General features: G+C 29.4%; 3 protein-coding genes across 6 annotated transcripts; 2 read left to right on the forward strand and 1 right to left on the reverse strand.

Moving 5' to 3' along the window:
• Positions 1 to 1200: 1200 nt before the first annotated feature.
• Positions 1201 to 7861, forward strand: Grip163 (gamma-tubulin complex component 6). Its single transcript, XM_017911769.1, has 15 exons — positions 1201 to 1583; positions 1690 to 1904; positions 1985 to 2217; positions 2321 to 2447; positions 2526 to 2891; positions 3003 to 3113; positions 3208 to 3378; positions 4003 to 4301; positions 4422 to 4641; positions 4723 to 4954; positions 5066 to 5249; positions 5337 to 6696; positions 6856 to 7065; positions 7153 to 7325; positions 7483 to 7861. The coding sequence occupies exons 1-15, from the start codon at positions 1352 to 1354 to the stop codon at positions 7802 to 7804; spliced, it is 4455 nt and encodes a 1484-aa protein (XP_017767258.1). The 5' UTR covers positions 1201 to 1351; the 3' UTR covers positions 7805 to 7861.
• A 190-nt stretch (positions 7862 to 8051) lies between these two features.
• On the reverse strand, positions 8052 to 13146 carry IleRS-m (Isoleucyl-tRNA synthetase, mitochondrial). 3 transcript variants are annotated; one of them, XM_017911763.1, is made up of 16 exons: positions 13055 to 13146; positions 12688 to 12909; positions 12500 to 12622; positions 12273 to 12417; positions 11965 to 12169; positions 11592 to 11893; positions 11342 to 11508; positions 11033 to 11269; positions 10735 to 10907; positions 10515 to 10653; positions 10276 to 10433; positions 10036 to 10179; positions 9492 to 9705; positions 9153 to 9405; positions 8890 to 9071; positions 8054 to 8324 (listed from the first exon to the last, which is right to left on the reverse strand). In XM_017911763.1, exons 2-16 carry the CDS (start codon positions 12895 to 12897, stop codon positions 8094 to 8096), a joined length of 2883 nt encoding a protein of 960 aa, XP_017767252.1. In that variant the 5' UTR covers positions 12898 to 12909; positions 13055 to 13146; the 3' UTR covers positions 8054 to 8093. The 3 variants fall into 3 exon arrangements, with proteins under 3 accessions (XP_017767253.1, XP_017767252.1, XP_017767251.1); XM_017911764.1 differs by lacking the exon at positions 13055 to 13146 and having other exon boundaries at positions 8052 to 8324; positions 10735 to 10829; positions 12688 to 13022; XM_017911762.1 differs by lacking the exon at positions 13055 to 13146 and having other exon boundaries at positions 8055 to 8324; positions 12688 to 13022.
• Positions 13147 to 13297: 151 nt separating this feature from the next.
• Positions 13298 to 14426, forward strand: LOC108555898 (uncharacterized). 2 transcript variants are annotated; one of them, XM_017911768.1, is made up of 3 exons: positions 13298 to 13689; positions 14061 to 14265; positions 14336 to 14426. In XM_017911768.1, the coding sequence occupies exons 1-3, from the start codon at positions 13357 to 13359 to the stop codon at positions 14407 to 14409; spliced, it is 612 nt and encodes a 203-aa protein (XP_017767257.1). In that variant the 5' UTR covers positions 13298 to 13356; the 3' UTR covers positions 14410 to 14426. The 2 variants fall into 2 exon arrangements, with proteins under 2 accessions (XP_017767257.1, XP_017767255.1); XM_017911766.1 differs by having other exon boundaries at positions 13299 to 13689; positions 14052 to 14265.
• The last annotated feature ends 473 nt before the right edge of the window (positions 14427 to 14899 follow it).

Consider the following 14899-nt stretch of genomic DNA (forward strand, 5'->3'; position numbering starts at 1 on the left):
CAGGCAGGCAGGCAGGCAGGCAGGCAGGCAGGCAGGCAGGCAGGCAGGCAGGCAGGCAGGCAGGCAGGCAGGCAGGCAGGATAGCTTGCTCAGTAGAGGAATAGATAAATAGATGATAGATAGATAGATAGATAAATAGACATATAGATGAATAGGTACATAGATGCGAATGGAGAATGAATTACTGTCAGAAGAAGGAACAGTGCTGAAATCATCTTGTATTTGTATACCTTATAAAGTATAGAATGGTGAATTAGGAAACTGTAGAGTTTAATTTTAATATTATATTAGTTAATATCATAGATGACACAGACAAATATTGGAAAACGTGAAATTTATGAAAATAATGAATTTGCTTATAAATTCAACGAACAATCAATCGAGCAATTAATCGATTAATCGATTAATTAATCGTTTAATTGTTAAATCGACTAATCGATCGGCCAATCGACCAATCGACTTAGCGATTAATTACATTATAAAATACACGATTGTAGTGACAAGAAGGAACATAAAATTCTATACATTATATACGTGTTTTGATTTATTGTGAAAATAATAATGCTTTCATTAATAAAGTTGTATATACGCATGATATACAATAATATGGCCTTATCTTCAAATTTATTCTAACGGTGATATGATTGGCTTGTTCAGCTAGTATTATTCCCATATTAATGTACTTCAATACTTAAATCAATACTTAATATAAGAAATATAACGGTGCTTGTGCAATAAATACATAATTATTTGCTGTATTTCCGTCTATAAATCCTTTCATTTGGTCTATTATTTTTCACTCTATCTATAACTTTCTATTTGTTTACGTATAGTAAACAACCTATTAAAATTAATTGTGAACGACTCTCTTAGAAGTATTCTATTTTCTATTTATTTCCAATTCGAAGGATAAAAGTTATGTATCACGTGCCCTAGACGCGCATTCGGTCTTTCGATTGGAACCAAAGTGACGTCAAGCAAAGCAAGGTTTTTGATATGGTTAAGGTGCAGTTGAGGTTAATGACGTAAAATTCAAATTTATCATAAAATACTTCAAAAGAAATTAGAACGATATTTAAAATTTATATTCTTAATAAAAGATATTATTCGGTAGATTTTAAGTATTATCAACTGTGATGTAAATTATATTTTCATTCATATTAATTTTGATTTATTTAATGGATGCGTATTGATAAATATCTTTACATACATGCGCTTATACATGTAGTAATAATTAAAAGTCAAAAAATACAAAACATGTAAGAAATTATTATCGTACGTTGTATTATATCAAACGAATCGATTTGTTGAACATCATCGAACATTGCATACACAACCTCAATGTGCAGTCATGAACGTTAAAGAATACGACGTTTGTGCCGATAATGAAAATAATAATTGTAATAACGACGGCGTGTTTGGACTCATAACTGAATTGAGCAAACACATATTGCGAGCGTATCGTTCCTTTCATCGGAACGTTCAATTTACTTATGGTTATGATATCAAAATAATTAAACGTCTTCGAACTATAGCTTTCGAAATACTATTGAAAAAAAATAATAAATTGATTTCCAATCAAGGTGATGGTAACATATAATTACGTTACATGTAATCTACATACATCAGTTATGTAGAGGCATAAAGAATTATTGCCTCCACTTTCATCGTTGCTACTTGTTTTCACAGACTATAAGGAATTTCAAGAAATAGATCCACTTTTGGAAATACAAAAATATGCTTTTGTATTGAAACTAGGATTAAAACATTCATATGATGCTACCATGTTAGAAAATCTGTTGCAAAAACTTGAAGAATATCCATCTACTGAACTACCAGTTTCATCTGTCCTACAATTACTAATGCAACTAAAAAATACCAATGTTAATCTGGAAGCACTAGCGGTAAATTTTAAACTTTCATATTATAAAACAGATTTATGAGATTTTGTAAATATGTCATTAACTTTTATTATAATTTCTAGAATATATTTTATTCTAACAAAATAAATTTTGCTTTTCCTGAAATTACATGTAGTAACAATGACATACCACCATTTCAAATATATCCCATAGAATGTTTCATCTTATCAAATAAATTTGAAGCAACACTAGAAAGATTTTCAATTACAAGAACTATACCTATAAACAAAAATCAGTTAAATTTTTTATATGATACAATAAAATCTAAAACTATAGTTGGTATTGAATCCACTGGGTAAGCTAAGCAAATAATATTTTTCTCCTGTTCACAAGTACTTTTAATTTTATGTAGATATAAATGTAATAAAAATATGTGTATATGTTTTTCTTTTTTTCAGTACATCCATTGCAAGTGATTTTATGTCCAATCATGTATTTGATAAAATATCATCTCATATATTATATCAAAACCAGCAATTAACAGTAAGTTCAGAGTTTAATATGTATATTTTACAAAATAATATAGCAAGATGTTACTTTTAAATTGTATAATCATATGATTATATTTGATTATTCATATAATAACATATAATTTATATTTAGACAGGAAATAAATGTGAAAATATGCATAGTTTTCCTTTGGAAAGAGCTATTAAAGGAGTAACAAATTATTTGTATCTTCCTTTTACGCAAACAAGTACAGGAGAAAATGAAAGTATTACAGATACATGGAAATTTTTCAATCAAAGTGTTAGTAATGGATCAAGTAGTGATATAGATATTTGGAATCACGTATGGAATCAATTGAATGTTACTAATGTTTTGTCAGCTGCAGATCGTCAAACGTGGGAATGTTTTGGAGAGGTACAATCTATTAAAGAGCTGATGTTTATAACAGACACAACTGTTGCAACAATACATTTAGAAAAAATTAAACAAATGAATAACTTCTCTTTACTCTCCGAAAAGGTAAATTATTATAAAATTCATATATTAAACATATAAAACATATATTGAAATGTTTTTTCATTTATTTTTTTTGGTTATCATTTATCTAATTTCTTTATTTCTTTAATGTAGATAATGAATTCCCTATTTTTATTGGAAGAAATTTCAATGAAAGAATTTATAAATGACGTGAAATCAATGTTACTGGGAGTTGAATCGCATTCTTTCGAGTATAGGCATATGGTATATATTTTAGTTAATTTCTATAAGAAACAATCTGCAAATTATATTATATTATATGAAAAGTAAAATACATAAACCCACTTAAACTTTTTAGATAGGATTTACTTTACGAAGAAACATTAGTGTGTACGGTGTATGTTCAGAATCAATAAAGAGTATTTGTCAAGAAGCTATTAATTGGGGTAACAGTTTTAGACTCTTATGGTATCTTGTTACACCTATATCGCAAGGTGACAAATTATCGCAAGAGGGATTGATATTCAAGGTTTCTAACAAAATCATACAAGGAATTGAAAACGCACGCGCACGTGCATGCATACACAATACATACACACACAATACATACATACATACATACATACATACATACATACATACATACATACATACATACATACATACATACATACATACATACATACATACATACATACATACATACATACATACATACATACATACATACATACATACATACATACATACATACATACATACATACATACATACATACATACATACATACATACATACATACATACATACATACATACATACATACATACATACATACATACATACATACATACATACATACATACATACATACATACATACATACATACATACATACATACATACATACATACATACATACATACATACATACATACATACATACATACATACATACATACATACATACATACATACATACATACATACATACATACATACATACATACATACATACATACATACATACATACATACATACATACATACATACATACATACATGCGCGCGCGCGCACACACACACACACACACACACACTTTTTTTTTTTCTTTAATATATGCATGTATACATACCTACTGATATTTTGTAGGCTATGTGTACAAATATCAAAGAATTTTTACTTTATTATCAAGCAGTGCTACTAAGAATTTTTACACATAAAAATGAATCAGTAAGACTATTGGAAATATTTCAAAGAGTACGTTCTGTGGCTACATTAGTCACTAAAATTGCCAAAATTTGTGAGCCTTATAAGGAAAATCAGTATGTGCTCCGTGAAGGAAATAGCATTCTCACGAGAATTTACAATGAAGCAATTAAAGTGACAGATCCCAAGATTGCTTTAGTATTCTATTCATTATTAAAGTCTTGCTGTGATGTTTATTTTCAGTAAGTACCATAGGAGAACACAATAAACAGTGTAAAAGCAAACCATTGTCTTAAATTTCATTTAGTTTTGATCATATTATGGGATATTGAAAGCTAGTGTAATTAAACTGACTATAACAGTTTTTTACAGAAATGGATATTTGAAGGAGTATGTGATGATATTTATGGAGAATTCATGATCAAAGTAAGACCACAATATTTACGTAATAGAAGTCACAAATTTTGGATAAAAAGTTTCAGCATTTATAATGATGCTGTGCCAGGTTTTTTAAATGATTTGGCTGAATCTATACTTCAATGTGGGAAAACAGTAAGACTTCTAAGAATTTGTGATCCTAAAGTAAGCATATAATATAATATACACTAGTTATTTCTATTATAAAATCTGCATTATACTGATTTCTGCATTACGAAAATTTAGAATCCAGTATGTCGCGTTTGTATTACTGAACAACCAGATATAAAGGTTTGTTTAAGCATATCCGCGTTACATGAGCAGTCATTAAGATATCAAGAATATGAAAAGAAAGGTAAATCTGTGCTTGGTTCGATACTTTCTCTTTCCACAGCTATATTAAATCAGAAACGATCAGAAAAAGCAATGTCAGAAGTGATTGTACATACAGAATATAATACACTGTTAAAAGTTCATGGTAAGCATACTTTCTACTTGAAATAGAACAGATACATATGTGCATGCATAAACAGAATTGTCAACAATACACATCTTTTTATTCATTTAAAATTTGACCTTAAACTATTAGAAGGAAAAGGAGTAAGAGAAAACACATTAAAATCAGTAACACAAACAAAAGGAAATACTTTACTTACAAATGACTTACAGCAAAAGGTGAAAAAAGAAAATGAATTGTCAAACAGTATGTCTCTACAAATCGAAAATGATAAAAGAGGAAGTACAGTGAAAGAAACAATACAACATTTACAACGGTATGATAAATTAATAATTAGCTATATCTAATTCGTAAATCAAATCAATACTACAAAATTTTAACTTTAAAAATGTATTAATTATAGAACAATTATTTGGAATTATTATGAAAACCTAACCAATGATATTGATAAGAGATGCATTCGTTCACAATGGCGAATTAAAAGGATGAAATGCTATAATAAAAGAGTGGATGTATTAAATCAAGCAAACAAAGATTTAAGGAACAAATTGAGAATAGCTAAAGAACGTAAATGCGTAATAACTTCAGACTCGTTAGTAGAAACTTCAATTTCATTTGAAGATGAAAATAAGAATTATACGGATACGTGTTTTCGAACATTTACATCAGATACAATATCAACACGGTGTACTGAAATTGATCAAGAAAATTTGACGCTAAGCCATTCTTCACTTAATTACACAAATAAAGAAATTATGAGTAATAACAACGAAAAATACGAATTTCACAACTTCGAAGAGTTGGGAATGTTAAACACGGAAAAAGCCCCGGAAATGTCACTAAATAAAAATACAACATATGAACAATCAAATGAAATTTCAAAACATTTATTAATTGATTGCAGACATCGTTCCTCAGCAACTGAAAGGCCTAATCTTTTAAACGTTACAAAAATCGATAATATAAAAACAGAATCTCAAAGTGACGACGTATACATACAGCCATTAGTCTGCAATAATATGACACCAAATAATAATGAACTCGTACAAGAAATTGATTTTACATCTATTACAAATGAAGCAAGTGTTGGAGATATTTGCTATACCGAAAATATAACTACTGCAAATAATGAAAATGACATAGAAACACCAATGTCATGTACAACGGATAATTTTGTTATTTCATCAATGCAAAGTCCTATATCACTGACATACAATGTGGGAGACTCGTCTCCTATGGACATTTCATCCGTTATAGTACCGTCGACTTATACTCACTTAATTACCAAATCATCTTTTGCCATAGAAAGAGATTCAACATTTTCAGATTTATTTGAATTAGTTCATAATGAAGGAAGTAATGATATATCACCAATAATAACTTCCCTGAGTGTTACCGATGTTGAGATAATTGATCACATCTCCCTTCAAGCCTATTTAGAAAAATCGATTCGTATTCCTCTCAATATACAAAGTCGTCTCGTTAACAATGCTATTATTAAATATTTTTTAAAAGAAAACCATCTGCTTTCACATTTATACAGTTTACGTAGCTATTTTTTTCTACTGAATGGAGAATTTGCAAAAAACTTAACAGATTCCCTATATACTCGATTATATGAAATCTCTATACCAATCGAATTATTTAATTCCGCTACGTTAACTAATCTTCTAGAACGAGCACTCGTTAATTCGTTTAATAATGTTTACGTTCATTCAGAGCTTCTTAGTCTGTCGGCAACAGACACACCGGATCAGTTGCACGTAAATTTTTATCCCACATATTTATCCTTACCATTTCTTTTTTTTGTTTTTCGTTTCTTCTTTTTTACATTGTATTATAATTTTATATCTTTTCCGTATATAATGTTTTATTTTTTCAAGTAAAATCAATACAATGCATTTATTATGAATTCTTTACAGATATCAGATCCAACTGCGTTAGACTGCCTTTCTCTCAATTATAAGATAAATTGGCCACTTAATATTATACTTAATGAAACAATCATGCAACAATATGGCAAAATATTCAAGTTTTTAATAACAAGCGGTCGGGTCTCATGGGTGTTAAAAGAGGACTTTAATATGATGAAAAGAGAACGAAAAGCAATTGCATCGGAACAGTATCATAAAGTATGTACAAGATACAAATATTTGAAATTATGACTTTAATTTCTGTTAGAGATGTTGATACAGTAATTAATCTCAATTTGTTTTTAGCTGCAATTATATAGACACTCAATGACACAGTTTATGAATGCGTTACATAATTATCTAACTTGCAGTGTTTTACACGCAAGCTGGACAGAGTTTGAAAAAGAACTGGAACATTCTTTAACCGTGGATCAAATTTATTTATCACACGTAAATTATATAAAACGAATACTCTCAAGGTAAAAGATTATGCGTATCCTCTTTGGATAAAGTAGAATGCGATAAAAAATACATTAGCATGTTGTCACAATGGTTATAGTAACCGCAATGAAAAGACAAATGCCAACTTAACTATCAACGTGACAACTTCCTTTTTAATGTTGTAATTTTTTGCAGATGTATGCTTAATAGCCGCGGAGAAAAAGTACGTGTATGTTTAACCAACATATTTAAAATAATTTTAAAATTCCATAACAGAATAAGATCTCAAACCTGGATAATGAAATCTACGGGATATGTACACCCTAACTTCGAAAAATTGGAACAAATGTATCAAGCATTCTTTGAATTGCGTGCATATATGTCGCACGTTGCATTTAAACTAGCAACGAGCGGATATCAACCGTATTTAATGCATTTCCTAAATGCCCTTAATATAAATCAACTATATGACTTAACCGCTAAAACTTGTACCTCAGTAGGCTCTTCACAACTTTAATGTATTATCATACATTGTTTCTTGTTCTCTGTGTAATCTAAAAAAACTTTATAACACAATCACAAATACATCGTTAATCATAATCTACATTATAACATTTACTTTTCACTTTTTCCGAAACTATTGTACATATGAATAAAAAGTTTTAATAAAAAATGTTTGACATATACTCATAAATACTTTCTTAATAATTTGTATAATAAAGACAACAAATGTATGATTTTATCTTTATTAAATTAGAAAAAATTAAACACGCTAAAGCAGCATTTTCAATTAAGTATTACAATTGTTAAACAGTCGTATTCATTGAGCTATTTTTAGCAAGTACATCAATACAACGTGAACATAAACCATCTTCCCGAGTTTCAGGATACCTCCTACATCGCTCGCATAATGTCCTCTGAATATCATATACTTGGATTCCTGTTTTACTTATCACATGGTTTTTAACTAATTTTATCGAAGAAAGTTGTAATATTTCGCATAATTCAGATGTTGATGATTGTCCATCATGAAGAAACTGCACAAACAAATATGTATGCGTAAGAGAACATGCACGTACTTAGATACATCAATTTTTTTTATGTACATCTGTTTGAGAATTAGCTTAAAGTTTAATGGATGAAACAAGGATCCGTATGGAGATATAATAATTTAAATAGTAGAACAGTTAATATAAAGAGAAAGAGAGTTGTCTCTGACAAAGCAAATCCAATTGTATACAAAACCAAACGTTTGGGCAATACGTGCAAAACATTGCGGACAAAAGGCCAATTCAACAACCACAAACATTTTCACTATTCTCTGATACACCCCGATACAACCACGGCGACTCGATCAATCCTGACACGCTGAAGGCGTGTCCCCAACAACACCGACCACCGGTTCCATTATCGATTCAATTACGAGAACCGAACAAAGCCGCTAACCACTGAACAGCTAAAATAATCTGCCGTTGCCCAATCCGCACACAACCATGCACATGAAACCCCAAATTCAAATACAAACAACGCATATAAGCAAGCGCCACACAACACGCCCGCATTCAGCATAAAATATATCCATTTTCCTAACATCATACTTACAGAAAGCGAAACAAAATCTTTTTCCGTAGCTTCTATGATACCGTATAGTTTCCATGTAGTCGTGTTGACAATTTTTAAAACAATCTTCCGCAATTGAAGCGCCACATCTATGTGCTGTTCCATTGTCGGATCGTTCCACGACTCTGATACTTTGTATTGCGTACAGTGTAATGGTAGCGATGCTACATATCACAATTAAAAGTAAGCTTAATTAATAAAAAGGTATTTTAAAGTGCCTTAAATGTTATGTAAAAGATTCTTACTGCGTTTTTCGGGATAATATAGCCATGCTTCTTCTGCTAAGTGGGGAAGAATTGGAGCGATGGACCTTATAAAGACGTTGAAGATTTCTTTTATAACTTGCACGACCGCAATGCGCGTCGGAGACATTATTTCATCGCAATAAAGTCTATCTTTAATTAAAGTGCAATAAAAAGCTGATACATCATTTGTTATAAAGTGCATAATCGTTTTAGCAGCATGATGATATTCATAGTTGTCGTAATGTTCTTGCATCTAATAACACGTAATTTCTACATTACACTTGCTATAATAATTAGTATATTTATACTTCAAGATGAAAAATAAAAGATTCATATTACTTGTTTATTATAGCAATATAATAAATACAACATATATTTATCAGCAATCCGATATTTGGATTTGCAACTTATTTCCTGGTGATAAGGATATAAAGCCCCAAGAAGAAAACGCAGTATTAAACGAAGTTTATGAATACAATCTTTACATCCATCAAATAAACTTTTTGAAACTGGCACTTGTGCTTGTTGGGAACCATGACTAGCTACCCACCACCTAAATAGTATAAAAATAAAAAGCATCGTATTATTTGAAAAATTATAAACTGCTATGTTGTTGTATGCATTGTTCAGATAATAATCTATGAAAATAATGTGGATTCTGATTAGTTATATTACAAAAGATCTTTGTTAATATGATCATAAAAATAATGAACAAAGTAACTCCTTTATTAGCTGAAATGTCAATGTATATCATGTTTTCACAGCATCGGATGAAAATCAGGTAAAGCAAGTGAAATATTGTTTATCCTGATGTGCAGTTTTGCAGGACATTTTCGAAGTAACAGATATCATGAATTTGTGATATAAAATTTTATTACAATACCTTAAAATGTCAACACCATAAATTGGACTCTTTTTTAAATCAGATCCACCTAATAAAAGTTCTTCTGGATTTATTACATTTCCTACTGATTTTGACATTTTTAAGCAATTTTCATCAACTGCAAATCCATGAACAAATAAAGCACTAAATAATAAAGGAAGAAAACGTTATGTAGCACATTCATTTTGTATTATTACATTGATGCATTACATTGATGCAAACAATCTATATTTAATTTACCTGTAAGGTGAACATTTCTGTAAAGCTACAGATGTTATTAGAGATGTTTGGAACCAACCACTGAATTGATCATATCCTTCTAAACAAAGGTCTGCTTTTCCATTTGGTAAAACCATTGACCATGAAATACCACTATCAAACCAAATGTCCATGATATCCTGGAAAACATTTATATCAATGATTAATATACTCAATTTTTAGTAGCTTCGTGCTTATTAAATAAATTAACTGAAAGGTACATTTCTCTTTTCTACATCATCTGCTGTAATATTAAATTTTTCAATTACGTCTAATCCCATTAACTCTTCTGCTGAGTATTCCCACCAGCAATCAGGACCATATCGATCTATCGAGTTGCATAGACGTTCAACTAATTCTCTGAAATGAGAAGAAAGAAAAATAATACATAAAAATATGTACTATAAATACAAAATAATATAAACAATAGTGTAAATTTACTTATTTGTAAATGCTTTGCCTGTTGTTTTACTGTATAGTACAGGTATAGGTGTTCCCCAACAACGTTGCCGTGAAATACACCAATATGGTCGTGTCTTTATTCCAGCAAATAAAGTTTTTAAAAAAGATGTACGGTTACATTTAGGATATATATTCACATTCGCAATAGTGCCCTTATGAAATTAGCGAAACAAACATATATTCATTATTTAACAGCACTAATAACAGTTAGTATCACATATACCTGTGAAATTTTTCCACAATTTATACATAAAAAATATAGAAAAACTTGGCTTACAATAATTTCTTCCCTGATGCAATCAATATTAATAAACCATTGGTTACTAGCACGAAGAATTACTGGTTGTTTTGTTCGCCAATCATATGGATAGCTGTGTATTAATGTTTCCACATGCAATATATCTTCAGCAAGAAGATTCATCACTTTGTCAACTCCCTCTGTTAATACTTTTAATCCATGAAATACTGGACCAGCTGTTTCAGTGTACCGACCTTCAGCATCTACCATGGATAACTAGAGTATATAACATAGTATTAAATGTCGAATATTTTTTGCAAATATGAGAAAGATAATTTAATAGCTTACAATATGAATTTTGTTTTGTAATGCGACCAAAAAATCTTCTTGACCATGAGCGGGAGCAGTATGAACTAATCCTGTTCCACGATTTGTTGTGACATGACTTGCAGCAAAAAAAGGGCACTTTTCTTTTTTGAAAGGATGAAAGTATGTGCTACCCTCCAATTCTCTACCTAATAAAATGTATCAACTTATTATTTTGGACAGTAAGATCATAGATCTTATGTAGAAAATACCAATTAATAATCAAATTTACCTTTGAAACAAGCTATTGGTTCCAATGGACCAATCTTTAACTCAGTATCTTTTAATAAATCTTCCGCTATAATATTTAAGTTTCCTTTATTATCTTTAACAATACAATAAGCAGCATCTGCAGAGAAAGTTACAGCTTGGTTGGCCACTAAAGACCACGGTGTAGTGGTCCATATTAATGCATACACAAGATGATTTTTGAATAAATTCAGGTTTGGAATATTATTCATATGCAGACGAATAATTACAGCTATACTCTGATGTTGCTGATTGTACTCTAATTCAGACTCAGCTAATGCTGTTCTGCAATATATAGTATAAAGAAAATTATATTTTTATGGCTAAAATTAATTATTTAAATTTGGAAATTTTACCTTGAAGAAGGAGACCAATAAACTGGCATAAAATCTCTAAATATAATACCCTTTTCATACAATTTTATAAACTGATGAAGTTGATGTTTCATATATAATGAGTTATTGGTAAAATAACATCCAGATTCATTCCAATTAGCTGTCACACCCCATGATTGGAAGGCTTGTTTCTGTTTAACAATGGCTTCTTCTGCACATTTGCGGGCTTAATGCATATAAAATAAGAAGAATTTTTACTATATGTACCATACATACTTCAACTAACAAGAATGAAAGAAATTTATTAGCCAATAGCCTATAAATTATACCTTTTTTCCTAATTTCTAATGGATCCTGTGAATTGTTACGAATAACCTTTAATTCAATTGGTAATCCATGGCAATCCCAGCCTGGAACATAATGTACTCGATTTCCATTTATAATCTTATATCTTAATGTTATATCCTTAAGAATCTACAAGATACCATAAAGATAGATACAATAGTATTAAATATTATGTGTATTATAAATAAAAATCTACTATAAAAAACAGAACCTTGTTGATAGCATGCCCTATATGAGGGATTCCATTTGCATAAGGAGGTCCATCGTGTAAAATAAAATCTGGACCTGAGAGATTTTTCTTTTGCCATTCATACAATTCAGAAAAACCACACTTCTATAATGAAACAATTGCAAGAGTAAATGCATAAATAAATAATAGAATATTGCGAAATGACATACTTCACTTAAATATTTATCTTTCTCCATTCGTTCTTTTCCATTAAGTTGCGCACGAAATTGAGATCGTGGAAGTAAAATAGTTTCGGAATATTTATTTTGTTTTTTTGGTGTCGATTTCGTGTTACTTTTAATATCACTGGCTAGTTCGTTACTTGTCTTTTTTAGCAGTTGATTTGTGATTAATGTTCGTTTAATTACAAATTTATGCATTTTATTGCTATTCTGTAAAAACTGTTACTTGAACAACTAAATAAGATCATCACAATTCAACATTATTTCATCAATATTCTTAATTACATAAACACCTTTTTGTGAGATATACGTGATTAAACTTAATACGATTAAATTATACTTATTACGTACGTACCAGATATCGTCAACATATGTATATACATAAAGAACAGAACATATTTTCAGTTACTAAATTAATATTTACTTTATTATTTTTCTGTAGGTATTAAAATTATATTTATTTCATCATGTTCATCTTTACACAATTAAAATTTTATGTTTGCTAAAAGTAAAATTGTGAAGAAAATTTAGAAGGAGAAAGTAATATGGAAGTGTATAGTGTAAGGAAATTAAAAGTACTATAGGTAGGTTAGTTTGTTCTGATTTGTCCCAAACTGATTCAATTTCAATCTTAAGTTTGGTTATTATTAATGAAATATGGCTACGATTTTCGAAAGTTCATTCTTATCTAATAGACTATATCGCGTTGAGGAACGATATGAAGAATCGGCAAATATTTTTGACAAATGTGATTGTACTAGCTATAGCTATTTTGTTTGGAGCGTCATTTTGCTTGTGATTGGAGCAACTATTACTATTTTTTCTTTGGATGATATCGTAGGCGATCATACATTTTTTAATCTTGGCCGGATGTGGTTTATTGGTCCAGTGCTTATTTGTTCTGGTCTAACGATTGCTGTGAAATGTATGCTTTACCTTCGACGAAAATCTATAATTCAGATGATTTTTCATCAACGACAATTATTCAGAGTAAGTAACTGTTTTAACTTTCTTTTTTTATTTAACAATTTTCCCAAAATTTTATGTTTTCTATCAATAATAATTTTTTTATCCTATAATTAATTTCGTATCTTTTGTTTTTTTTAATAAGATTATTATTATTAACTGTATCGTGTATAAATTATTACAAATGTATCGAATATCGAAAAATATATCGCATGTATGTTCACACAGTGATAATTTTAAACATATTGTAATAAAAATTTTCGAATATTGAGTTATATAATAATAAATACATTTAGATTTGAATTCTAATTAACATATATTGAATTCAATTAAAACAACGAAATCTGTTTATGACTAGTTCGAAATAATTTAATTATTTAATACAGAATTTGCAGGAACCAAGCGGAATTCGTGGTACTGAAGGTATTGATATACAAACTCCACAACGGATTAATATACGTATTGATATACAGAATCCACAACATATTGATATACAAAGTCCACCCTCTTACGAAGCAATCGCTCAGGAAACTTATAATGAATTACCACCGCCGTCTTATGCAGAAGCGGTAATGCTTATACGCAAAATCCTTGGAAGAAGTAAGAATTTTTCGTTCCATTATAACAATATATTATTAACGTTATTAGCAATTTTTCTTTCACACTTTAGATACGAAACCGAATAGCACAACTATTTCTTGCGATAGCATCACTACTGATCGAAACGACAAATGTAAACCTTGAAATGATATTTTTTTTCGATTGGAAGATCGATTATAATAAAGGCTGTAATTTATTCTTCTGATTTATGAACAATTGTTCATCTTCATTATACACATTTGTGGTAATGAACGTTCTTTTTCTTTATAACAAAAGAATATTATCGTCACACATCTTATTCATTGATAGATGAAGGGGAAAAAAGATGGATTCGATAGTCATTTATTTTTATCAGGATATTGATGTCGATAAAATCATGAATATATGTAATAATCATGCATATTTTCCTTCATGTGAATATTATTTGACGAAGAAAACATTTGCAACAACAATATTGATCCAATTAATGAAAAAATATTTATAAAAGTCAAATATTTGAAACATTAAGAGCAGAAAATTACATAATACGAATGCAATAAATTTTCTTCAATCATACAGATTTTTGTGAGTATAACACAAAATATTTATATGTATATATATATATATCTTTATATATGCAATTGATTATATTTAT

Source organism: Eufriesea mexicana, unplaced genomic scaffold (assembly GCF_001483705.2).
Source record: "Eufriesea mexicana isolate 0111107269 unplaced genomic scaffold, ASM148370v2 scaffold305, whole genome shotgun sequence".
NCBI classification, from domain to species: domain Eukaryota; kingdom Metazoa; phylum Arthropoda; class Insecta; order Hymenoptera; family Apidae; genus Eufriesea; species Eufriesea mexicana.

Coding starts and splice junctions, on each gene's coding strand:
- Grip163 (XM_017911769.1), top strand. CDS start 1,352: ATGAACGTTAAAGAATACGACGTTTGTGCCGATAATGAAAATAATAAT. Junction 1,905..1,984: donor TTAATCTGGAAGCACTAGCG/GTAAATTTTAAA, acceptor TATAATTTCTAG/AATATATTTTATTCTAACAA. Junction 2,448..2,525: donor ATATTTTACAAAATAATATA/GCAAGATGTTAC, acceptor ATTTATATTTAG/ACAGGAAATAAATGTGAAAA.
- IleRS-m (XM_017911763.1), bottom strand. CDS start 12,897: ATGCATAAATTTGTAATTAAACGAACATTAATCACAAATCAACTGCTA. Junction 11,509..11,591: donor ACCAATAGCTTGTTTCAAAG/GTAAATTTGATT, acceptor ACATTTTATTAG/GTAGAGAATTGGAGGGTAGC. Junction 10,434..10,514: donor ATGATGTAGAAAAGAGAAAT/GTACCTTTCAGT, acceptor AATGTTTTCCAG/GATATCATGGACATTTGGTT.
- LOC108555898 (XM_017911766.1), top strand. CDS start 13,357: ATGGCTACGATTTTCGAAAGTTCATTCTTATCTAATAGACTATATCGC. Junction 13,690..14,051: donor ATCAACGACAATTATTCAGA/GTAAGTAACTGT, acceptor TATTTAATACAG/AATTTGCAGGAACCAAGCGG. Junction 14,266..14,335: donor ACGCAAAATCCTTGGAAGAA/GTAAGAATTTTT, acceptor TTCACACTTTAG/ATACGAAACCGAATAGCACA.